The following is a 25,339-nucleotide window of genomic DNA, read 5'->3' as shown; positions in this document are numbered from 1 at the left end:
TAGCATTCAGGTTGGTTTGTTTGTTTTGTGAGAAATGTGCAAAAGATGGAAATGAGGACAAGTAACAAGGTGAATGCTAGAGCAGAGCAGAGCTCTGCAAAAATGCTGTCCAAATTGCAGGGGCTCAGAATGAAATGAGGCTGGCGAAGGAAGCCAAGGACAGGCAGAAGGGTTTCTTTTAGCCATACTGAGAGAAAAAGGGGGCTCAGAGAAAGGTCGACACCCTATGTGGTGGGTATAGGACAGTGTTAACTGGAAAGAGAGAAAACAAAGGAATTAATTCTTATTTTGCTTCTGGCTTCACTGTCAAGGAGAATGAGCTCTGCATTGGAAATGACAGAATAAAACTGGCTAAAGGGAACTGATAGCCAAGCTAAGAAAGGAGATCAGAAGAGAGCGCCTGTTTGCCCCTAATGAATTCAAGTCACCTGGCCTCGAGGAGCCGTGTCCTTGGATACTGAAGAATTGGCAATAAGGAAGACAGGAGAAGCGCTGCAGGCCTGAGCAGGTGCAGTTCTGTTCCAGTCTTCAATGCAGGGAAGAGAACGGAATCTGCGAAGGCCAGTGAACTTCATTACCTAAGAAAATTCCAGAATGGATTATCAAAGAAAGGCTCAGTGAGCATCTAAAAGAGGGAGGTCATGCCAGAATAGCATCGTTTCCTCTTTTGCTAGGCGAGATCAGGGGAGTAGCATGCATGTTTAGAGTATCTGATACGATTCTTGTGGAAGAGATGGAGAGGTATGACTGATGACCATCCAAATAAATGTATTTGGAACTGTTTGAGCAGCCACATTCAAAGAATGCTTAATTGTTTGGTGTCACCTCTAGTGGAGTCCGTCAGGGCTTTGTGCCTGGCCTTGTGCCTGTTGACATTTTTGTCAGTGGCTTAAATAAAGATCCAGATGGCCTGCTGATCAGATTTGTAGATGACGCAGATCTGAGAGTGACAGTTAACACGTCAGATGACCGAGTCGGGGCCCAAAAAGAAAAAAAATCTCGATAGACTAGAGCACTGGGCTGAATTTAACAGGAATTCAACAGAAAGAAATGTCAAGTCTTATACTTGAGTTCCAAAGATTAACACAAATAGAGGATGGAAGAGGCGTGGTTAGACACAGTTTGTCTGAAAAAGCCATGTGGGTCTTAGTGATGTACAAACGGTGACTCACTGTGATGTGACAGATGCCACTGAGCTGCATTGAGAGACAGAGCTTCCGGGAATAAGGAGATGGTAATTGTACTATCCTCTCTCTTAGTCAAACCTCTGATCAATTCTGGGTGTCAGTTTCAGAATGTCATTGATAAGCTAGACCAGGGGTGGGGGACCTGCAGCCTCGAGGTTACATATGGCTCTGTAGGTCCTCAAGTGTGGCCCTTTGACTGAATCCAAACTTCACAGAACAAATCCTCTTAATAAAAGGATTTGTTCTGTAAAGACTCAGTCAAAGGGCCACACCTAGAAGGCCACGTGTGGCCTCGAGGCCAAAAGTTCCCCACCCCTAAGCTAGATGGGATCTAGGGGAATGAAAGCAGGAGAGCATAAAAACCCTGAGATCCCAGAGGTCATAAGAAATTGGGAGTATTTAACGTGGAGAAGTGAAGATTCAGGGGCAGGTATTTGAAGGGCAGTCATGGAAAACAATGATCAGACTCATTTTTCTTGTCTTTTGAACCAGGGGCAGTGATGGAAGCTAAGGAGAAATGAATTTAAGTTTGATGTCAGGAAAACCATTTAAACAATGACAGCTGTCCTCCAATGAAATGGGGTGCCGAGAGTGGTTCTCCCAAGCCTCCAACCGGAGAGTGAAAGAATACTTGTTGGACGTGTCAGTGAGGATGTCTTTCTGTTGTATGTTAAACTGGATGACCACTGAAGGCCCTTGAACTCTAAAATTTGGTGATTCTCAGTGAGTTCAAGTCACTTGGGTGAATTCCTAGTTCAAGGTGATGAAAGAACTTGGGAGTGTGATTGCTAAGCAACTCTTGGTAAGCTCTTAGGAATAATGGAAAGCAAGGGAGGGGTGCTGGAGGATAGCTGTGATGTACTAGGTGACATAGGCAACTGTGCTGATCTCCAAAAGGAGGAAGAAGACCGATTCTGTCAATTGAATTGAAGTGGATAGATTCTTAAGTGGAACACCTGGAAATGGAAACTACAGTCACTGTGAGACAGCATGAATTCGTTAAGATCTAGTGATCCCAGGTTAATCCCAGTTCTGCCTTCTAACCCTGCCAGCTGTAATGCTCAAAGTAATTCCCTGCGCATAGTATGTGCAAGTTTTAGCGAGGCATGTGACGAGTCCTCCATAATACCGGTTTATACAATAGGCCTTCCCCCTTTATTAGAGAAGTCGTGTAGTGGGAATTTGGATGGAACATGTACTAGCTAGAGTATGCGGTCCTTCCTCAGGGGGCTCTAAGCTCCCCCTAACTCTGCTTCTCCAACATCTTCTGCCTTAGCTTGTCCTTGGCTTGGTGTACTTCCCATGTTTGCTACGGCATTCTGACTTAACAGTGACTTTCCCTGACTTTGATTTCATGTCACCCTTCAGGATGACAGCCTCTTGCTCTAACTCTCCTGGTTTAACTGTTCCTTTGTAGGTCTGACCTCTGTTTCTCTTCTCTCCTGGTTGTGACTGCCTGTGTTGTGACTCTGGGCTGTTAACCCTTGGCTAGGAAGGACAGTGTGAACAAGAGCGGGGTCTTTAGGACCATGCCATAGTGTTCCTATTTCAGACCGTGTTCATTTTTGTCGATGGTTTGAATAAAGATGGTGATGGCAGGCTTCTTAACTTTGCAGGTGAAGAAAGCTGGGAAGGATAGCTAATACATTGGACAAGACTGGGGCTTCAAGAAGAGATGTTCTGTTCAAGTCAGTAAACATTTAAGCATTTCCTATGACAAAGCCCTGTGTTAGGTACAGTAGAAAGGTTACTGTCTTCTCAGAGGTGGGACAGGTAACCCCTTATAATTTAGAAGGCCAGATGGCTGCTACTTATTTCTGCTGAGCCAGCCTAGAAGAAGCAGTAAGGTACCCAGAAGGAGGCCCGAGAGGCTCTAGGAGCCAGGCAGCTCAGGCTGCTGCCACCGTCTTGACCAACAACTCCCCTCATACCACCATGTAGACAAGGACCCCAGGAATAGCACTGCCATCCACATCACTGTACCAGCTTCTTGTGTGGGTCCTACAGTTGTTATTGAGGGGAGTAATCTTTATGGAGAATAGACCTGCAGTTCTTATCACCACCATCACCAACTGCCTCCATGGGCAGTCAAGGCCAAGAGCCCTAGAATAGCAGTGACTCCCTGATCCTTTCAGCCCAGATCCTATAGCCATTGTTCAGTGTGTCAACCCCGGTGGAGAAAGGGCTGGCCACCCCCAGGACAAGCGAGCCAACCTCAGTGAAACACAAGTCCCCTGGGAGGGGATACAGTGGCCACTCCTTAAGCCACTCCTCTCCTCAAACCAAGATGCAGAGAACCCAGAACCTGGGTCCACCTCCGTAGACCACTAGCCTTGCCTCTGGCCCGTGTTCCATCTGAGGAATCCACCCTGATGGAGGTTTAAGCTGCTTCTTCAGGACCTGCAGCCCTTCCCTCCTGAGTTACCACAACCGCTGAAGGCCTAGGAAAGGAGGATCTTGCCACAACATCCTGTCAGATGAGTAGGATCAGACACGGGATGAGGCAGCCAGGTGGCATGGTGAATTAGAGCGCAGGATGTGGCATCAGGAAGACCCTGAATTCAGATCCTGCTTTAGGCACTTCTTAGCCTGTGTGACCCAGACAAGTCATTTCACAAATGGGAACAATAACAGTCCCTCCCTCCCACACTGTTGTGATGGTCCAGCGAGATAACACCTGAAACGCTTTGCTAGCTAATGCTATGTCATCAGTGGAAATGACAGTAAGGAAGATACATTACTATCTGCTGTATGTTATCTCCCGCTATTATTGTGAGCTCCCTGAAAGTCAGTCAGTATAGACACTTACTAGCTGTGTGACCCTGGGCAAGTCACTTAATCTCAGTTGGGGGGGGAGTCAGTAATAAACCTTTATTGGGTGTGTACTATGTGCCAGGCACTGTGCTACTCACAGAGAGAGGCATGCCAGTCCCTGCTCTCAAGGAGCTCAGTCTGAGGGGAGAGACAACACTATATACAAATAAGATAAAGACGGGACAGATTGGGGTAGACACGGAGGAAACCTGGGAAAGGCGTAGGACTTTAGCTGAGCCTAGAAGGGAGTGGAAGGAGCTGGTGGGTGGGCTGAGGAGGGGGCATGCTCCAGGCATGAGATCAGGAACCAGAGAAGAGCTAAGAAAAGAGGGGGAAGAAAGGGAGTGCAGGCACCTCCTTGGGTGGCCTGCTGTCTTTGAGAAAGCTCCTTGTCTTAGCCCCAAAAGAGAGGTGAGGTAGAGAACTATAGTGAGTGGGAATGGGTGGATCAGGTGGGGAGACATGAGCATCTCTGTAGGCATCAGGGAAGCAGCCTGTAGGCAGGAGGTGAGGGAAGATGAGTGAGAGTATGGGGGGTGATGTAGCCCTGCGGGCTGCAGAGGAGAAGGAATGGACGGCAGAGACCGGCCTGCTTTTCTGTTGGTACCTTCAGGCCATAGCACCATGCTTTGCACATCTTAACCTCCTAGTTAATTGTTTTTCTTTCATTCATAAATGCTCCTGCCCGAAGGAACCTTTAACACACTGCTGGATAAGAGGTCTTGGGCGAGAAACTGAAGAGCTGGGCGCAGGTGTGGTTTCTTTACTGCTGCCCATCGAAGACAAAGAGTTCAAAAGAGAATGACAGATTTCGGGGCCACAGAGCTAGTAGTTAAGAAAGTAGTATTGGAGAATGAGTTATCTATTTCTCAACTTTTGTATAAAATATAGGAGTGACAGGCTGCTGGCCAGCAGTGAAGTACTTAACAGATGAGCTTGCCTGGAGTCTTGCAAATCCAGTCCAAAGGACTTTAGACAGAAAAGGAAAGGGAGAAGATTGCCATACATCTACATACAGTAGCTAAAGAAAGTACAGAGTGAAGAATAAAAACAGACCCCTAGCGAGCAGTGATGGGAGGGAGCTTGTGTGCACATGGATTGACAGTGTGTGCAGCGCGTAGTCCCAAGCATGATGAATTAGAGACGAGGAGAAATCCTCTCCATAATCAGTCTTCTCACCAGGGAGGAACCTGTTGGTGGCTGGCTGTCAGGCCCTCAGTAAGCATCTGTTAAGCATCTGATATGCACCGGGCACTGTGGAGGAGCTAGGAATGCCCCCGAGAGTGAAAATGTAACAGCCCCTGCCCTGGAGGAGCTTCCATTCCATCCGGAGGACGCCAGGTACACAGTTTACAAAGTGCATTCCAAATAAACACAAGGTGCTTTAGGGGGTTGACCTGTGATTTCCCGGGTGTGGGGCGCTCTGAGGGCAGGCTTCCTTGTTTATGTAGATCAGCACCTTCCATGTGCCTGGCCTGGAGCGCTGAGAGATTCATGATTTTCCAGTGTGGGTCAGCAGTGGGGTTTGACCCCAGCAGGCTGCTGCACCATGCTGCCAGAGTAAGTAAAAAATCCATGAAGGGCTTTATTTCGGTTTGGTTTTTGAGGGAGAGTACTAGCATCAAGGTGGTTCAGGAAAGGGGAGAGGGAACAGACATTTATTAAGTATCTGCTCTGTGTCAGGCACTGTGCTAAACCCTTCAGAAAGGCTTCATCTAGAAGAGGGTGGAGGCTGAGGTGAATCTCTGACTGCTCCGTCACAAAAACAGTGAATGAAAGCTTTCTAGTTAGGAAGGGCTCCTCATGAACTGGAGGAGTGGGAGAGAGAGAGAGAGAGAGAGAGAGTGTGTGTGTGTGTGTGTGTGTGTGTATGTGTATGTGTGTGTGTGCGCGTGCGTGTGTGTGTGTGTAAATTGGAGAGGAGGCAGTGAAGAGACTAGCAGCAGTGAACTGATGGGGAGTAGGAGAGTTGGATAAACACTACTGGACCAGTTGAATGTCAGGACAATGTTTAATTTAGTAGACAGTTAAGCTTCAGGTGACAAGTTAACCGACTAGAAATGGCAGAGAGGGAATAATGCCGAGGAGCTAGATAAGTTCTCCCGGAGAGGGAAGAAGAGAGGTCTGAGAATGGTGGTTGGAGGGGGTACGACTGTTAGCTGCCTCCCACCAAAGGGAGAAGGCAGGTGGTCACAGGAAGAAGTGATGGCTACTTGGGCAGTGCAGTGACTGACTTCTCTGTCTTCAGAGCAGTCACGGGGATGCCAGGGGCTTGTGTCCCACTGCCCTGTCTGTCCCCAGAGCAGTTTGAGGCACCTCTTGCCAGGACACACAGCATTTATTCTTGTAGGATAAGTACACATCAAAGAAAACAAAAAAGGAGGCAGTTTTTGAACCCAGGTCTTCCTGACCCCAAGTCTACCACTCTTGTCTTAGCTAACACCTGAGATTACTTCCAGAGACAGCTTGAAGCCCATTGCTATTTGCAGGGAAGATCCTGCCTATGCGAGCTAGGTATCTGAGACTGTGATTAGGGAAGAAGCGAAGGGAATAAGCATTTATTAAATGCCTACTGTGTGCTAGACACCACACTAACCGCTTTTATGAATTGCCTCATTACAAAGGGGAAGTTGTCCACAAGTAATTTGTAGCTTTCCTGCGAATTAGAGGCCCATGCCTTTGCTCCTCCCCACTGATCGTCATATCCTCACTTGCATCAGGCAAGTTCAGCGTTTATGCTTTTATTAGCATCTCAGTTGCTACCATAGCTTCCCTCCCTTTCCTCAGAGGGGAAGGGATACAAATATTCTGGACCTGCTCCCAGTACCCATCTGAAGGTCACACCTCTGCCAGTCAAGAAGATGTTGCCAGTGCATGTCTGCATCTCCATCAGCAGTTTGAATATCCACATATTCCTTCCTCATTGCCCCTTGTTTAAAGATGCACTAAGGTCATATCATGAGAGAAAAAACCAAGAGTATCATTTGCATATAGGAAATTTAAAAGAAAGTCAGCATGCCAGACCCTGGCAATTTCAGGGTCAATGTCACTGAATTCAGAAATTTAACCATAGGAATGGAGTGGGGATGATGATCAGCCATTGGCTGACTCCTCAGCACTTGGGAGCAGGCGAACCAGAACAGGTTCCCTATCTCAGATGCTGGAGTCATCACTTGCCTGCTAGTATCCCTGGCATGATCCAAAGACCCTTTTGGAACCTGGTATGTAAATGTTGGTGTCATGTATCAATCTTAGGGCAGGGTCTAAAGAGAGGGGTACTTAGCCTGGGGGTCTGTCTGTGGGGTCTGTGAGCTTGTACTTCTAATGCTTTATAACCGTTTTCAGGCTTTCTTTGTCGCTTAGCCAGACTGCCCAAAGGGTCCAAGGCACCAAGAAAGTCAAGGGTCCCCAGGTGTCCTTTGCACAGAGTTGGGGGCTTTCTGACGTCTCATTGCCAAGAAGGAAGTATTGTTGGGCCCAGACATAACATGGCGTGAAGTATGTTAGCATACAGAGTAATGTAGGGAGGAGTTTGCTCTGTAGAAGAGCCGGACAGGTGCTTCCTCTGGGCCCTTGCTTGGTAAGCCGTGAGAAGAGTACAATGGGGGGGGTTCTGTGTCTGCGGTCAGAGGATGACATGTGTGTCACACAACCTCACGGGGCACTTGCTGCTGCAGGGCCACCCTTTTACACTTCCCTCATGAACTCACTCTTGCTGCTCTTCCAAACCTTTTCACCCTCCCCAAACCTCCCATTGCTCCCACGTTCCTCACCCTCTCAGCTGAGAAGCTTGCCTCATATTTCACTGAAAAAATGGAAGTCACCCTCTGTGAGCTCCCTCCTCTCCCCTCTTGAGTTCTTATCCTGCCGCAGGCGATGCTGGGGCATCCTCATCTATAAAATGGGGATGACAGTGAGAACACCCCCTCCCCGCAAGAGAGAGAACTAGTTACTGATGGGCCCTCGGCTGTCTCACCTCCATTTACTGAGAACTAGTCTGATGGTGTTTCTGAGGCTGGGCAACATCGGGCCACCCCGTTATATCTTCTCAGAAAAGAGATTGTATGCAGATGGTACAGGTAGCAGTGGCCTCAGGAAGGCCTCTGAGGGAGGGATGGACACAGGAGGCTCCCCTTCTCAGCAGCCTGAGACACCTGCTGGTGTCCATACTCCGTCTACTGATTCCGATCACACGTTCTCATCGTGCACAAACTTACCCCACCTTTTTCCCCAAAACTTGGATCTGAGAGGCCTCCACCCTGCCTCCCAGCCCCATCTCTAGACGGTGCTGTCCTTTGTGTACTCCTCCTCCCCCCAGCCCAACCCTTCTACTCCCTTTTATGCGTTTGCTGTCGTTCCCCACTAGAATGTTAACTTCTGGAGGACAGGAAGTGTCTCGCTTGTATCTGTACCCCTAGCCTTTAGTCCAGTGTTTGCACATGGTGTGCTTGTAATAAATGCTCTCTCTAGTCTTTCTAGGGGATTGACCCGACTGAGTAAAGGCCTCATTCTGGTCCTGCCTGTCCACCTAGTACCACTGAGCCTCTCCATCTAGCATTTTTCATTCCTTACTTTTCCAATCATCTGTATATTTGCTCATGTCTTTTACCCCACAAATCCTGAGCAAGATGAAATTGATTACTAACAGAAACTCAAGAAATGCTAGAATACCTTTATGTTACCTGTGGCTGCATCCCAAGTGTATACCGTTGAGCATGACATGGGTCGGGTGTACCAGGAGCCCTTTGGGGTTCAGGCCAGCAGACAGCACACAAACCCTAGCCAGGATAAACAGTCACTCACATGAGCAGGGGAAGCAAAGGAAGATGAGGCCCTAAAAAGAAAGACCTAGACAATACTCCAAGGCAATCCTTTTAGATTCAGAATGGTATATTTTTCTACCTTGCAATATAGCCCATGGGCCCGCGGGTTTGTTTTGGGGGAAAAAGGACCAGAGAGGCCATTTGCACCACACATACCTGAACAAGATGTTTGCTGCAGTATCCCTGATGAACGGGTATCCAGTCTTCACTAAAAAACCCTCCAGGCATTGGGGACCCACGAGGCAGCCTGTTTTGTGTCCATCTTCCATCACTCAGAAGATTGTTCTCATATGGAACAGAAATCTGCCTCTGTGTTCTTTCCCTGGTGCTGAGAGCTCTGCTGTCTGAGGCCAAATTTATGCTGCTTCCACCAGATTGTCCTTTACCCGCTTGGGGCCACCAGTCATATCCCCTAAGTTTTCTCCCTTCAGGCTAAACATTTCTCCTTATGTATAATGGCAAGGCCGTCACCATTCTGGTGGTTTCCCACTGGATTTGCACCCTCTTGTCAGTGCCCTTCCTAAAATGTGGCAACTAGGACTCAACACGGCGTCGGTCAGATGTGTCTGACCGGGAAGCACAGTAGGACTGTCAGCCCCTTGGCTTTGACTCTATGCTTTTCTCAACACAGCCTAAGATTGAAATGGGGGTTTGGCCACCGTGTTACGCTGCTGCCTATAGTATTAAATTTGCCGTCCACGAAACTCTCCAGCTTTTTTTCAAACAAACTGCCTTCTAGCCATTACCTCTTCCATCTTATACTTGTGAAGTTGAGTTTTTGAACCCAAGGGTCTGGGTTCCAGTATCAGATTTATCATTTATAACCTGTGTGACCTTGGGCAGTTCACTTAGCTTCCAGTCTCGGCTTCCGTCCGAGGGGATTAGACTAGACTTGAAGGTCCTTCCAGCTCTAGATGTAGGAGCACGTTAGTTATTCATCCTAGCTTTGTGTTGTCATCTGCAGTTCTATTAACAATGCCATCCACCTCTGCCTTTGCAAACCTTCAATTCCTTATACATGACATGTATAATGACTGACAGTCATTATTGTTACCCAAGGATGGGGCCAAAGACATTAGCCTTTGGTGATCCTGTCCCTTTAGTTCCAGCCACTCAGTAGGTCCAAGCTCTCCTGCCTGTGAAGTTGTCTGACCCTCATGGCTCCTCCTGTCCACCAGACTTATCTGTCTGGTCACTCGGGCACAGGGGAGTGACTGGTTCTCATAGTCATCAACTCTTCTTTCACTGGTTCTTCCCGAACCATCCACTTAATGTACGGCTTTGTCGGGAATCAAAGTTGAGCTGTCCATCGTGTGGCTTGTGGATTCTGTTTCCTTCCCTTTTACTTTTGAAAATGGGACTTTTGCTTTCTCAAGTCTTTGTAGCTCTTTCTCTCTCATTCTCTGTAGGCTTTTGAAGGTGCCATCAGCTTCCACCTTGGCAGGTTCATTCAATAGCCTGGGGCGGTGTTCATCCAGACCCAGGGATCTGAATGCCTTGAGGGCAGTGAAGCGCTCTTCTGCTCTCCCCTTCCTGCGCTTGGATGTTGACTCCGTATTTTCCATTATTCTTTCCTTCCTATTGCACAGATGATTCTCCTTGGAGAGTTCTGTCTTCTCAGTTATCTTTGCACAGTGCCTGGCACATAGTAGGCACTTAATAAATGTTTATCGATTGGTTGGTTTTCTGTTACACATGTAACGATTGCCTTTGTCAGATCTTTCCTTTAGTGTAGCTAGTATAGTTTCCATTCCTTGTCAGCCGCAGGTATTCAGAGATTTAGCATTCCTGACGCTGTTCTTACAGCACCCTGCTGTGTTTTTTCAGTCATCCTGTTCCCTACCTACCATCACTTCCATCCACTGGACTTGTCTTTCTTACATCTAAGTTGATCATTGAGTTCTCCATGCAGGCACATCTTTCTCTAAATAATTCTTCTTTTGCTTCCTCATTGAATTACTTTTTTTATGCATCTCAAGATTTCATTCTTAAGAACTTTATTCCTGGTCAGATTTTTAGGTCTTGGGATTCTATTTATCTTTTCTCTGAACCATTTTCAAAAATCTCTAGTGACTGTCCTCAGTTTTATTCTCCTTCTTTGTCATGAATTCTAAGAGGGGAATGACCAGTCATTTTTTTCTAAGGGTTCCTATCTTTTCTGCCTCACGGCCTAGTTCATCCTTGCTGTGCAGAATCAGGTCCAGAAGAGGTATTCCCCTTGTTGCTTCTTCTGTCTTTTTGGAGATAACATAGCCTTTAAGGCAGCACAAGAGTATGTTAACTGCCCTGTTTTTGCCAGAGGAAGAACTCTAGAAGAAGCCCAGATATTTGACGTTCTCTATCCCTGGCATCATTGGCAGAATGTGTCACAGATGTGTTCCACACATTACTTAAAGTCCTAAGAAAAGATCAGATATCTTTAGATGACAACATTTTAAAAATTAAATTATTTTTCAATGAACAAAAATCTTTTTTCCCCCAAATTTTCTCACCACTGGGGAAAAATAAAAGAAAAACAAAACCCCTGTAACAAATATGCATGGTTAATCAAAACAGATTCCCACATTGGCTGTGTCCAGAAAATTTGGCTCATTCTGCACCCTAAGTCCATCACCGAGAGTTGGTGACAAGGAGTGAATGCTATGCATCATTGTCAAGATGGCAGCCTTCTGATGGAGGAGGGCAACTGAGAGGTTAAAGGACTGCGAGCTCTAGCACACAGTGTCCCTGCGTGGAGACTTTTAGGGCACCATGTGGGAGGATTAGTTGAAGGAACCGAGGAGCCTGAAGACGAGAAGACTTGGGGGGCTGAGTCACAGGACTGTATTAGCTTGATGTGTGGCTGTAATGATCAAGCTTGGCTCTAAAGAAGAGATAGGAATGTGGCTCCCTCCCTTCTTTGCAGACCAGTGACTGGATCAGTGCAGAGAATTCCCTCCTCTGCAGTCTGTAATTGGAGGGGGCATTGGGAGGTCAAGTGACACTTGCCAAAGGTCACAGACCAGTGAATAAGGCTGGCTCTCTATCCACTCCTACCACACTTTACCTCTTCTTGTGTATATGGTGCTAGTTGTATTTTTCATTTAATCATTTTGCTTTGTCATTATTTCCAGATTTAATAGCTCCAGAGGTGGCCTCCATAACTAGGGATTGCTTAATTGGTTTTCCATCACTTTCTAGTAGCCTCTAGATCTGTGGAAGTCTGAGTTCCATCGCTGTCAAATCCATCTGTAGGTCTGAACTACATCGTTCGGTTTTTCTCTCCAGAATGCCTTACCTAATTGAGTCTGCCATCACAGGACCTAACAGGTTGATTAACCAATGGAAAAGTAGCCAGTAACAGTCACAGGCCCCAATGGCCCGAGGGGAGTTCAGTGGTTTGTTTTTCCTTAATCTTCTTCAATCAGAAATTGGATGAACCTCCGGGATGCTGAGACAGGGAAGATCCTTTGGCAGGGAACAGAAGACCTGTCTGTCCCTGGGGTGGAGCATGAAGGTAATTTCAAACTCTTATGCTGGGGCCTAGGGTAACAAATACTAGTTAGGTAAAGCCAGGTTTTCGGGAATCTGAGCTCAGAGCAGGCTTTAGAGTTGGATAGCCTCATAGAAACCTCAGCCTTTGGATCTGCCTGCTTCAGAACATCACCTTCTTCTCTTTCTCCTTCTCCTTCCTCTCCCCTTCCCTCCCACCTGACACCCAAACAGGCAAACCCTTCCATTTGTCATGGTGGATCATGTCATTACACATGTTAGAATTCTTACCGAAGTCTAGAGACCAGGAGCTTTTAGCCTCTTCCATAAGAATCTGACAGTCAGTCAACAAGTCTTTATTAAACGCTTGCTGTGTGCCCAGAATTGTCTGAGAGAGGCAAAACCAGTCCCTGCCCTCAAGGAGCTTACATTCTAGTGAGTAAGGACTAGGGATGTGGGTGAGAGTGATCATCCTTTGCTGTCATACAGCTCCCTCCCTCCCTGCCTCCTTCCTGGGAAATCCCCAGGAGCCTCAGAAAGGGGCCGTCATAGCTGCTTGCTCCCACCAATCTGGCTGGCCTGGAAGATCAGCCTGTGTTTACTAAGGTGACTTTTAAAAAGGTCCTTACTTTTTTTCAAGAAGAAGTTGATGATGGTGATGTAAATTGGAAGCCCAAGTGACTAGCAGAGTGAATCCTTAGCTTTCGGTTGCTACTTTCCTGTCCAGAACCGTAATTTCTTTGGGCACAGCAAATGGTACATCACCTTAGTGAAGGCGTAGGGACAAAATCCTGATGCCTCGTTGATTTTGGGCAGTCAAACAAGCTCCTTTCTTTTGTTTGTTTGTTTGTTTTTATTTTTAGGCAGTTGGGGTTAAGTGACTTGCCCACAGTCACACAGCTAGTAAGTCTGAGGCCGGATTTGAACTCAGGTCCTCCTGACTTCAGGGCCAGTGCTCTATCCACTGCACCACCTAGCTGCCCCAAGCTCCTTTCTTTTAAAGGGGTAGACATGCACAGAGGAGCCCAATTGATCTGGTCAGATGCCCCACCACATGATCACAAGGCTGTGACTCTAACTTCATTCCATTTCATCTTCCTGTGTTCTTCTTTTCAGCCCGTGTCCCCAAGAAAATCCTCAAGTGTAAGGCAGTGTCTCGGGAGTTGAACTTTTCTTCAGCAGAGCAGATGGAAAAATTCCGCTTGGAACAAAAAGTGTATTTTAAAGGGCAGTGCCTAGAAGGTACTTTGTCATTGGCTGGTTTGAGGGGAAGGGGGTAACCCTGGTGAGCCAGAGCAGTTCTTGGGGGCCAGTGTGGACAATGGGAAGAGCCCTAGAACCTCAGCACGACTCTCAGCTGCCCTTTTGACATTCAAGTCCCTTCCCCTTCCTGGGTCTTAGTTTTCTGTCCTGTAAAATGAGGGGCTTGCTCTGCATGAGTCCTCGGTCCCATCCAGCTACAGGACCACGAGCCTGCTTTGGTCCAACAGGAGCCAGGAAGCTCTTTGGGTCAAAGTCTACACCCAGAACAAGGGAGCCACACCAAAATTAATGAAAGTCTTTGGTGATGGTGTTGGGTGGTCAGGACGTCCTGTCTACTCCTTCCACCTCCTCCCAAAAAGAAAATTGCTTGATCACACACAGACTAGCAACTGTAAAGTGCTTTGAGTCCATCAAGCAAAAATGACTCTTGACACCAGTGGGCCTGCTTAGCTTTTCCCTGACGTTTGTTACTAATGCAATATTTGATTCTTAATGGTTGAAAAGGACGCTTTTTGTGGGGTGTAGGGCTCTGTTATTTTACCAAACAAACAGTGTATGTGTGTGTGTGAAATAGTGAGAGTTGTAATTCCAAGTGAAGAGGCCCAATTCTGTATCCCACCAACTGGGGGCTATCTGCTCCAGATACAGTGCCTGGGGTCATTTGGCTGGGTCTTTAAAAAGTCGGCCAGGAAGAAGTCAGGAGCCCTTTCCCAGCACACCTGCTCAGCCTGGCTTCTCCTTCCTCCTTCAGAGTGGTTCTTCGAATTCGGCTTCGTGATTCCTAATTCCACAAACACCTGGCAGTCCTTGATAGAGGCAGCGCCAGAGTCCCAGATGATGCCAGCAAACGTCTTAACGTGAGTGGGCAGGTCTTAGGAAATGGACCGAGAAGCCAGGATTCCTGGAAAAGCGGGTGGGAGCCTGGGCCAGTAGGTGAGAGATGAGAGAGACTAGCAGAGAACACCTAGGATCGTTAGGATGTATGTTTTAGGTTGCTGAAAGGACAGAATCTTCCTCCCTTTGACCTTTCTGAACCTCATCCATCCTATGTGGTAGGGGCTGCCTGTGACAGCATCTGACAAAGCCCCTACTAAGTTTTACAGTGTTTTTGAACCTGGACTTGGTATCTGGGACTGTCACTTGGCAGTTTACGTCAGCCCAAGGTACAGCCAGCCCATTGTTCAAAGACCCTGCCAAACCTTTTGTCTGTTTCTCTTGAGGAAGATTTCTTTCTCTTGCAGAGTGCCTGTCACTTACCCAGCTGAGCTGATAGGGGAGGCCAGATAATCCACTGACAATAAAACTATGTTGTGTTTTAAGGAGCCTCAGAAATAGCTTTCTAAATTCTTATCAATCCATCATGCTTTGAGTTCCCACTTTGCCCTTGGCATTGGCTTCCACCAGTAATGCTTTGGTGTGTGGGAATCAAAAAGCATCAGTAAGTAGTCTGTAAAACCACAGGAGTGGGCAGGACGTATATTCTCGGTTCAGTTAAAAATTCTTCTCTGCCCACTGCCTGACTGAGACCAGGTCTCATTTACTCTTGAGGCCTATAAGCCTCCCAATGACTGCCCTGGGGAAATAAAATTACGACTCCCTTCCTCGACCTCAGGGCCTCTTAGATGCTGGAAAAAGTGAGCTACTAGCTTGTGTGGGAGATGAACAGCTCTTAGCTCGCCTCTGGATCACAGAATGTCAGAGCTAGAAGGGACTTCAGGGGTCATTTCATGCCTCATCTGGCTCAAATGGGGACCCTCAGACCCCACCAGGAGGGAGGAGAGAGATATCATTTAATCTCTGTGTACCTTCCTTTCCTCCCTTTGCATAATGAAGGTGTAGAGTATACTGATTCTGCCCCCTTTCACTGCACAGAGATCCATCTTCACACACACACACACAGAGTCCCTTTGTACCGTTTTATGCTTTCATACCAGGGAAGAGGGGGTGCTCTCTTCCTACCCCTCCCTGGGGGGAGCCTGCAAGCCCACAGATGATGACCCTTTGGCTAGCAAACCTTCCTGTCTCCAGTTTGTGCTGCCTGAAGCCAGAGTGACCAGGGTGCTCCATCCATTTAGGAAAGGTTGCCTGGGGCCCCCTGCCCTTCTGTTCTCTAACATCCCCTCTCCTCTCTCTGTCACTGTCTCTTCCCTGTTGTCGGCACAGTGGGAATGTAATCATAGAGACCAAGTTCTTCGACGATGACCTCCTCGTCAGCACGTCCAGAGTGAGACTTTTCTACGTCTGAAAGAAGGGTGTGTGTGTATTTCCAGGATTGGGGTTTGGGTTTTGGTTTTTGGGGTGGGGGGAGGGAAGGGAGCTGTTTTACTTTCCTCCACACCCCCTTTTCTGGCACCACCACCTCTGACTCCCTCTGGCACACAAGACCTGCATCGCCCCGGCCAACCGGCTCTGTGGAGGCAGCCAGCTGGGCTTTCCCCACCTGGTGCCCAGCCTCCACTGACCAGCCCAACCCCCCACCCCAGAACAGGACAAGGAGGGGAGCCGAGAGCCCTGTCCAGTTGTAAATACAGTTGGATGAACACTGACCAGGAGCCCGCCTTGTGAATGGCATCTTCCTGCTCCGGCTCCCCTCAGCCCCACTGGCACCACTTCTTTCTCGGCCCCTGCTTTTGGATAGAATTCATTTTCCAGCCCCATGTTTAGCTTTCATTGTTTCATATGTCTTCATACACTTGTAAAATAGACTGTGATATTATTACATAATGTAATTAAAACCAATTTATGAATTAAAATGTTCCTATAGTCCTCAGCATGGCAGTGTTTTCATCTCTGCTTTTTTCCTTCTGGTACCCACAGTGTTTGATGATGGAGATGGGGATCTTTGGGAGGGCAGATTCAGTAGAGAAGTGAAGCCATGGGGCAAAAGATGGAAGAAGGAGTGGCCATAGAGCTAATGTGAGGAGGTAGGAAGGAAGAAAAAGAAGGGATGATAACTGGACCTAGCCCAAAGGGAGGGCTGGCATGGAGGCAAAGGGGTTTTTAGACAGAGGGAAAGGAGGGGAGAAGATGTGTGTGAGGATGATCGATGGGACAGCGTCCCTGACGGGGGTCACCATAGGACCAGGTGAAGGAGTTAGTCTTAGAAAGGTGGAAAGCCATCTCTGCCCCCAAATGAAAGAGGTGTGTGTTTAATGAGCTTTGGAGGCCACAGAACCGCAGATTTAGATCTGAAGGGACCTCAGAGGTCATCCAGTCCTGCGCTTCATTTGAAGGATGGAGCTGAGATCCAGAAGGACTGCACCAGAGGTCAAAGGGCAATCATCGTCAGAGCCGATATCGAAATTCAGGCCACCAGACCACAGCGTGGGGGATGGGATGGAAGGAGGTTATGGAAAGCATTGGAGAATGAAGTAGGAGGCAAGGGCAGGGCTGGAGTGGAAGGGAGTGGGAGCTTTTTTTGGAATAGCCCCTCAGAGAATTTGAAAGGGAGTCAATAAGTGAGGGACAGAAGGAATGGTTCTAGAGTTTTCTCTAAGAATGGTGGAGCCATGCAGTCAGTGGGGTGCTAGAGCCAGCTCCTCGACAAGTCGTTAAGTGGTCAGTGGGTCTGATGTATTGTCAGTTTTCTGGGCTCAATTAAAAAAGCAGTGTGGGGCAACTAGGTGGCGCAGTGGATAGCACCTTGACACTTATTGGCTGTGTGACCCTGGGCAAGTCACTTAACCCCAGCTGCCTCAGCAAAAAAAAAGAAGAAACTGTCGATGATGCTGCCATAACTTTTTTCTGGAGAGGCCATTGCCAAATATTTACCAGCATCCACTGCATCCAGTGGAGGCTTCCTGGCCAGAATAAGTGTCAAAGATACCAAAAGGATGGGGAATTGTGGGCAGCTAGAGGGGGCATTACCCAAATAGCCGACCATGGGGTCTGCCAGGCTGCATGGTGGGGGGACCGGAAATGAGCCACCGAATTGGTAATGAAATTACCTAGAGTTAGGGCAAGGCTGGTAGGCAGGAGGAGGGGAAGGGGGAGCTCCATGGGTGGTGTGACCATGGGCCTTCCTGGGAGAGAGGTGTTGGAGGGTGGAGAAAAGACCCAGGAAGTGGGGGTGGTTGAAGAGGAGAGCGGGGACGTGGTGGGGACTGCCTCAGGCTGGGCAGGCATCCTTGTAACTGAGGGTCATCCTTGTAACTACAAATAATGGGTACAGGAAGCAGGCGGAGGGGAGGAGAGCTGGGGGGACGCGAGAGGGCCGCAGGTTGATTTAGTCATGTCAGAGATATAGAACTGACCTGCCCCAGGGTCTGATCCCATAATGCATGTGTCAGCCTGTGAGCTGGGCACTAGCTGAGGGAAGAAGGGAGGGCAGGAGCCAAAATGGGGTAGCTCCGGAAGTGCTTAGATGGGCCCAACTCCTCGGTCTGGGCCCTCGATGACCGGCCGGCAGGATGGCAGTGTACCGTCACCTGAAAGAGATCTCACAGGGAGAAGCTTGTTTGGGCCTGGGGAAAGTGACAAGTTCCATTTCAGACAGCGTGTGGGGCACCACCCTCTCTCTGATGGGACCACCTGCTCTCCTCACCCCTCTAAAGCACAGTGTTGGGAGAAAAGTAGGCCTGTGCCTCCTGGGACTTCAAGAGGAGGACGGAAACGAGAGAATTGGAGCTCAGAAGAGAAACCAGGCTTCACTCCACATGGGCTTCACTCAGGAGCGCCACGGGTGCCTAATTAATACTCGGACCGAGTCATCGTGTGTCCAAGATGCAGCTTTGGCTTGTCTTCACACTTCTCCGAGTTAATTTGGAGCTTTTGCCAATGCCTGGAATATCTTTTTTGTGGCCTCTAGCAAAGCATCAAGAAGCCTGGTCCAGGTGGGGCCTCGGCAACTCTGGTGTGACATCGAGTCTGCCCAGATGCCCCGTTGGAGAGGCCAGCGGGAGGCAGCAAGACCAGGCTGAGGAGGGCCGATGGCCTGGCCCTAGAGCATCCGGCTCTGGTTGGAGTCTAGGATTAGGAGTCTGACCAGGCAGCCCAGGAGTGGGGGGAGCAGACACCAGATCACACAGGGGAGGCCAGGCCAGGAGTCTGTACTAGGGAGGTAAGACAGAGCTGAGCCAGCCAAGTGAAGGCAGAGCCAAGGATGAGAGTCCAGGGGCCCGAGGGGCGAGCCAGAGGAGCAGCCTGGGCAGAGATAAATTGTCCTCCACGTTGTGCTGAGCTCCTGCTGCCCCCAGCCCATCACAGTGCTCTGTCACAGACCCCAGGGTGTGAATGTGTATCTCGTGTGCCTGGGTTGGTCCCAGGCCCAGCCCTCCACACTCTATCCTTTCTAAATCCACCAGATTCTGAGAGTGAGTAGAGCTGGGAACATGCTGCTACTGCTGCTTCCTGTGCCGGGTGCCCACTTATCTTGGGGCAAGTCACCTAACCTCTGTAGCCTGCAGTTTCCCCATCTGAACTGGACAAGATGCCCTCCAGTGTCCCTCCCAGCCCTAAATCTATGACCCCGTGATCTGTCCTGGTAGCAGGAGTACCAGGAGAGGGATTGGCTTGATGTAAGTCTGGCAGAGACTCAGAGAAAATGGGTCAGATTCAGAATGAGAGGAGAGAACTTAGGGTCGAAGGCTCCTGGGGTCACTGCCAGATGGGAAGGAGCCCGGCTGCCCTAGAGGCCCACAGAATGACCGAACCACAGGAGGGCCCCTCAGAGTCGACATTGTGGATCTCCCAAATGGCGAAACCCTCTGGCTGATGGGGTGTTTGCAGGCAGCCGTGGCCTTTTGAAACATGACTGGCACATCGAGTCATGCAGTGAACATTTCTAAATGCCCACTCTGGCATTGTACCATGTGTGCTAAGCCCTGGCAGAGATCCAGAGATAACTAAGACAGGGTCCTAGCCCTGAAGGAGCCAGACGGTCACCTTGGGCTGCCTGGGGAGTTGTCAACAGCTGGGATCCAGGTGTGGGCAGGAGGCACCGGGGGGGTGGGGGAAACCTGAGTTTGTACCTGGGCCCTGACGGATTGCTCGAGAGCAGGGCTCTGTGGGCCTTTGGGTACAGCCAAGGGCTGTACATAGAATGTAAACACACAGAATAAAATGCGTAGGGTCACCAAGGAAACTAAAGGTTAGTAGGAACCAAGAGGTCATTTTTCCCACTTAAACCCAGGGGTTTGGTTGCTCTAAAGGTCACAGACCCCCTGACATTTCTCTACAGATCCTGTGAGCCCCAGGTTAAGAACCCCCAGAGGGAAGCCTTTGTGAGACTGAACATGTGGGATGAGGGCAGGGGCCAGAGAGCCAAGGAGAGTCTGAATGTGGCCTCCCAGGAGGGTGTGTCACTACCTGCCACCCCATAGTCTGTCTCCATCATGGATGGAGCTTGTGGAAAGGGGGCAGACAGAGGGGGCTGGAGGCGAAACGGTGATTGGGTTCCATTCTAGGGTCCTGGGCTGGGAGAGCCAGACAAGACTGGTGTCCATGTAGGCCAGGAGAGGGGCATGCAGGTGGCCCTCCAGGAGAGTCCACGGGGGCAGCTGGAGGGACTGTCACAGTAAAGAAGCGCATGGTGTCACCTACCCAGCAAAACTGAGTATCATCTTTCAGGGGAAAAAATGGTCATCCAGTGAAACAGGGGACTTTAAAGCATTCTTGATGAAATGACCAAAGCTGAAAAAGTTTGACTTTCAAATACAAGACTCAAGAGAAACATGAAGAGGTTAAACAGGAAAGAGAAATCATAAGAGACTTATTAAGGTTAAACTGTTTACATTCCTGCATGGAAAGATGATATTTGTAACTCATGAGACCTTTGTCAGTATTAGGGTAGTTGGAGGGAAAAAATTATATGTAGATAGATAGGTAGATAGATAGATAGATAGATAGATAGATAGATAGATAGATAGATAGATAGATAGATGGCACAGGGTGAGTTGAAGATGAAGGGGTGATATCTGGAGAATAAAATTAAGGGGTGAGAGAGGATTATACTGGGAGAAGGAGAAAGGGAGAGGTAGAATGGAGTAAATAATCTCACATGAAACAGATAAGAAATGGCTTTTACAGTGGAGGGGAAATGGGGGAAAGGTGAGAGGGAATGAGTGAATCTTATAGGGTTTGGTTTAAGGAGGGAATAACATACACACTCAATTGGGTATGGAAATCTGTCTTACCCTACAGGAAAATAGGGGGGAAAGGCGACAAGAGAGCAGGGGGATGATAGAGGGAGGGCAGATTGGGAGGGGGTAATCAGAAGCAAACACTTCTGAGGAGGGACAGGGTCAAAAGAGAGAATAGAATAAATGAGGAGCGGGATAGGATGTAAGGAAATATACTTAGTTTTTCACAACATGACTACCATGGAAGTGTTTTGCATGACTACACATGCATAACCTGTATCAAGTTGCTTGCCTTTTCAATGAGGGTGGGCGGGGAGGGAGGAAGGGAGAAAATTTGGAACCCAGAGTTTTAAAAACACATGTTAAAAAAATTGTTTTCATATGCAACTGGGAAATAAGAAATACGGGAAATGGGGTCTAGAAATCTATCCTGCCCTACAGGAAAATAGAAAGGGAAGGGGATGAGAGAAGGGGGGCGGAGAGGTAGAAGGGAGGGCAGATTAGGGGAAGGGGTATACAAAATGCATGCCATCTTGGGGTGGAGGAAGGGATGAGATGGGGAGAATATTTGGAATTCAAAATCTTGTAGAAGTGAATGTTGAAAACTAAAAATGAATAAATTAAAAAAAAAAGTGCATGGTGGGGGCAGCTAGGTGGTGCAGTGGGTAGAGTACTGGCTCTGGAGTCAGGAGGAACTGATTTCAAATCCAGCCTCAGACACTAGCTGTGTGACCCTGAGCAAGTCACTTAACCCTTGATTACCTCACCCCCCCCCAAAAAAAAAGTGGTGGGGAGAGCCAGGGTTGAACTAGATGGCTGGAAGGTCTCTTCCTGTTCTGGATCTGTGCCCTTGTCATGTTTTAGATGGATTATCTCATTTAAGCACCACAACCACCCTGGGAGGTCAATGCTCCCATTGTAGAGATGTGAAAGCTGAGACTGGCTCAGACATCTAATGAGGGGGAAGAGTTGAGATCTGAACCCAGGCCTTCCTCGCTCCCAGCCCAGCATTCTACCCGCTCAGTCATACTGGCTTCCTGGGCCATGGCTGGTCCAGCATTGTAGTGAGGGAGAGAGCTTTAAAGCCACAACCCCCTCCCTGGTCCAGGATACCTGTAGGAGAGGTGGACAATGAGTGAAACAGTCCCCAGCAGCTGTAGGTTTTCTAGGAATGAACATATAGAGCATTTATTAGGCACCTGTTGTATGCAAAGTTCCGTTCTAGGCTCTGGGGATCTAAGGCGAAGGCAGTTCCGGAGCTCAGGGAGTTCATGTTCTAATGAGGGAGACAACCCAGAGTGATTCCAGCTGAAAGTCAGACTGAAAAGTCCCATGGCCCTTAGTGCGCAGCAAGAGGGTAAATAGTCATGACCAATGAAATCACATCAGCTTCTGCCGTTGGACCACTGGACAGGACTGAGGACTTTGTGTTTCTGTGGCTGCAGCCCCTGCAGAGGCCATCCCCAGGCTGCATCTCCCAGGAGGTGGCCGAGGGCACTGGGTGGAAATCTGACTGTTCCCAAGGCTCCTGGGTTCAGGGTCCTGGACTGCCCCCATCAGGGTCTGAGGGGAAATGGTCGGGGCAGTGGTGCTGGTTTGAGTCACCTTCTGCCTCTCCCCTAGCTGTCCCGTCGTTGGATGTGGGAGCACAGACCCCTAGCAGGTATGGTGGCGTGGGGCCATTCCCATCATTATACCGATGAGAATGCCTTCTGAGGCGCTGCTGGGGGCATCCCGTACATCTCAAGATTTCCTGGGAAGGCCGGGAGTGTGGCCACTGTGGATAGGGAGATGCTGGTGACAGGGCTGTCCTCATGGTGCCTGCTTTTCCAGAGAATGGGAGAAAAGGGGATGGGCACATCACTGACAAAGACAGTGCCAGGCCCAGGAAGCTGAGAGGAAGACAGATCACCTGGGAGCTGCCCTTGAAATATTCAGAGACAGAGCTCGTGGTCCCCCTCAGTCTTCTGTAGGTGAACACAGCTATTTCTTTTAGCTAGTCCTTTCACAGTGTGGTCTCATCCTGGAATCTTCTGTGTTATGCTTTTCAGCTTGTCAGCATCCTTCCCAGAATATAGTACCTGGAACAGGACCTAATGATACTGACCCCTTTCATTTAAAAAAAATAATAATAAATTTCACTTTAAGCAATAGAGCCATTTAAAATTATATTTGTAACTATTTAAACTTGAAAAACACAACCTATCTTTAGCATACAGCTGTCTGTTAACTTATTTGTCGCCCTGTCCTTTAGTGACCCCAGTCACTGTTCTCAATGGCTTAGCACCAGGCAGGCACAGACTGTCGTCTGCAGTGAAACTTGCTTCGGAGGAGGCAGAAGGGGAGAGGACAACTGTAGGAAGCCATGCTTCATTTAGGGCCAGGAGATAGAGGAAACAGCCAGAAAAGCTTTGAGCCCACACACCATTTTGTATCAACAATGAGAGAGATGGATAAATCACTGATTCCTTGTGACCCCATTTGGGGTTTTCTTGGCAAAAATACTGGAGTGGTTTGCCATTCCTTTCTCCAGCTCATTTTATGGATGAGGAAACTGAGGCAAACAGGGTGAAGTGACTTGCCCAGGGTCACACAGCCAGTAAGTGTCTGAGGCTAGATTTGAACTCAGAAAGATGAGTCTTTCTGGCTCTAGGTGCTGTGGCTGTGCTCCATGCACTATGGCTCCACCTAGCGCCGTAATGTCAAAATCCCTTCTAGCTCTAAAATTCTCACTCCCTGGATGCACACATACCCGAGGTCAGCACCTGTTCTAGGGAAAGGAGTAGTCCTTCCTCCATTTATCCATCTGGGTCACTTGCTATGGAATTCACTTGGGAGGATGCCCCAAAGGCAGCACCCAGCTTCACTGATTATTTGAGGCTGCGAATAGTGAGGGAATTGAGGGGACTAGGGCAGCAGGCGGTTAAGTGTGGGTACTGGGTGATCCCCCCACTCCATCTTGTGGCCCAGTTCTGGAGTCAGCTCAGCCCCCTTCTGTCCATTATGGGTCTAGTCCACCTTCTACTTTGTGAGAGAGAAAAAAAACAGCTTTATACAATTGTGGGAATTGGTAGAAAACGTTATTGTATCATTTGAACCTAGCCCGGCATGGCCGGGAAGCTGGACCTCCTCTCTCTGCTGCTTAGAGACCCTTAACTAAGGACGCAGGTTATGTTGACCAGAAATCCTGTCAGGTCCAAAGACTGATGCAGGGAGTTTTCTCAGAGTTCTACATCTCAAGCAACCCATGTGTCTTCTCTGAAAACCGGCGCCGTGCTGGTCAGTAAGTTAATGTTTCCATGTTCATTTGGCTGTTCACAGACCCTAGGCGGGGAGTGGGACATCTCCTTTTCTGATTTCAGGGAATTTGCACCTGATTGCTCTCCCCCTCCCAACTTAGAAAATTCCCAATCTTTCCTCCAGTCAGAAATCAGATTACCTGCTGTTGTATTTCCTTTTAATTCTTTGGCTTTACTTGACTAATTGTTTTTAATGTATAATAGTCTCCCCCCCTCCCATTTTGGGGGTCCAGGCCTAAGCTGAGAAGGTCTGGTCCCAGGGTGTTGGGCAGTTGGCATGCATTGCTTAGTAAACTGATAAGCCTCAATCACTTCCTCTTTCACCCACCACAGTTGTCTGAAGGACAGAAAATACTGAACCGGGAGCCAAGAAACCGAGGTCCTAGTCCCAGCCCCTCTCAGGCAATCACCCAATCCTCTCTGGGCCTCCGCATCCTCCCCTGTAAAATGCAGAGGCCAGACTGGCCCAAAGTGGCCTGCTTGTGACATTCTCCTTCCACCTCCTGGCCCTCCTCACCTGACACAGGGTACCCAAAGGTTCTTTTCTCTGGTTCCCCAAGAGGGGAACCAAAGACATGGCAGTGTCTATTGAGCTGTCTTTCTGCGTGAGCACCAGTCGGTACTTCAGTTCACAAAGAGATGCCTAGGGTTGATGAAATGATGGCCTTTGTCGGGGGCAGGGGTGAGGAGGATCGAGGGCTGAGGAGGTAGACAGAGAAGCCCCAGCTTCCTTTAAAGCTCAGTTCAAGGATCGCTTTCCATTGGAAAGAAAGCCTCTCCTGCTACCCCTTCCCCCCGACATCCCCCTTGGACCGCTGGCTATTTACCTTTCTTTGTGCATATAGTTCTTTCCCCCTACGGTGAGAATACAGTCAAGAGACAGAGACAGTAGGGAGACAATGAAGACTGTGAACAAAGGGGACAGAAGCACCGAGATGATTTTCTGGGGACAGCAAGTGTTAAGTGGGTGGAAAGGGGGTTGGTCACAATACCCCTGATTGATTGATTTCCCCCTAGACCAGTTCCCATATTCAGAAAAAGGGGTCTGGTAACTGAAGACAAGAAGGCGCTAATAATGTAAAGTTCAAAGGAGAGTTTTCACTTGTTTACGCCTTTACGAGGTGTGACGAACTTCTCTTTGATGTAATTAGAGACCAGCTCCTAATGGCTAGCTAGCTAAAAATTGGTCAGACCCTGGGGACCCAACCAGCCACCTGTGAGGGTAGAACTGGTGTAAAGATGGGGAACCCAGAAGGGGCCCTACATGTGGAAGATCTGTTAGCCTACAAAAGGGATGTTTGCTTGTTTATGAACTTGCCTCTGGATTCAAGGACCTCATTAAAAAAAAAAAAAGCTTAAGGCGCCATAGATTGGGAACCGTTGGACTGAATGACTTTTCAGAT

The 25,339-nt window shown here is 48.6% G+C and overlaps 1 protein-coding gene across 3 annotated transcripts in view; it reads left to right on the top strand.

The window, feature by feature from the left end:
- Positions 1-16,328, top strand: part of PDE6D (phosphodiesterase 6D) — a 55,389-nt gene extending 39,061 nt beyond the window's left edge. The window contains exons 2-6 of one of the 3 annotated variants that reach the window (XM_020972134.2): positions 12,232-12,320; positions 13,412-13,537; positions 14,310-14,415; positions 15,722-15,810; positions 16,047-16,328. In XM_020972134.2, the coding sequence (XP_020827793.1) occupies positions 12,232-12,320; positions 13,412-13,537; positions 14,310-14,415; positions 15,722-15,803 (403 nt within the window). In that variant the 3' untranslated portion in view covers positions 15,804-15,810; positions 16,047-16,328. Of the gene's footprint in view, positions 1-12,231; positions 12,321-13,411; positions 13,538-14,309; positions 14,416-15,721 lie in introns of all 3 variants that reach the window. The other 2 variants (XM_020972133.2, XM_078154656.1) reach the window with 2 other exon arrangements.
- Positions 16,329-25,339: the final 9,011 nt, after the last annotated feature.

Source organism: Phascolarctos cinereus, unplaced genomic scaffold (genome assembly GCF_003287225.1).
Source record: "Phascolarctos cinereus isolate Bilbo 61053 unplaced genomic scaffold, phaCin_HiC Scaffold_5;HRSCAF=322, whole genome shotgun sequence".
Taxonomy (NCBI): domain Eukaryota; kingdom Metazoa; phylum Chordata; class Mammalia; order Diprotodontia; family Phascolarctidae; genus Phascolarctos; species Phascolarctos cinereus.
The sequence above is the reverse complement of the archived record's forward strand: the minus strand, read 5'-3'. Positions and strand labels throughout refer to the sequence as shown.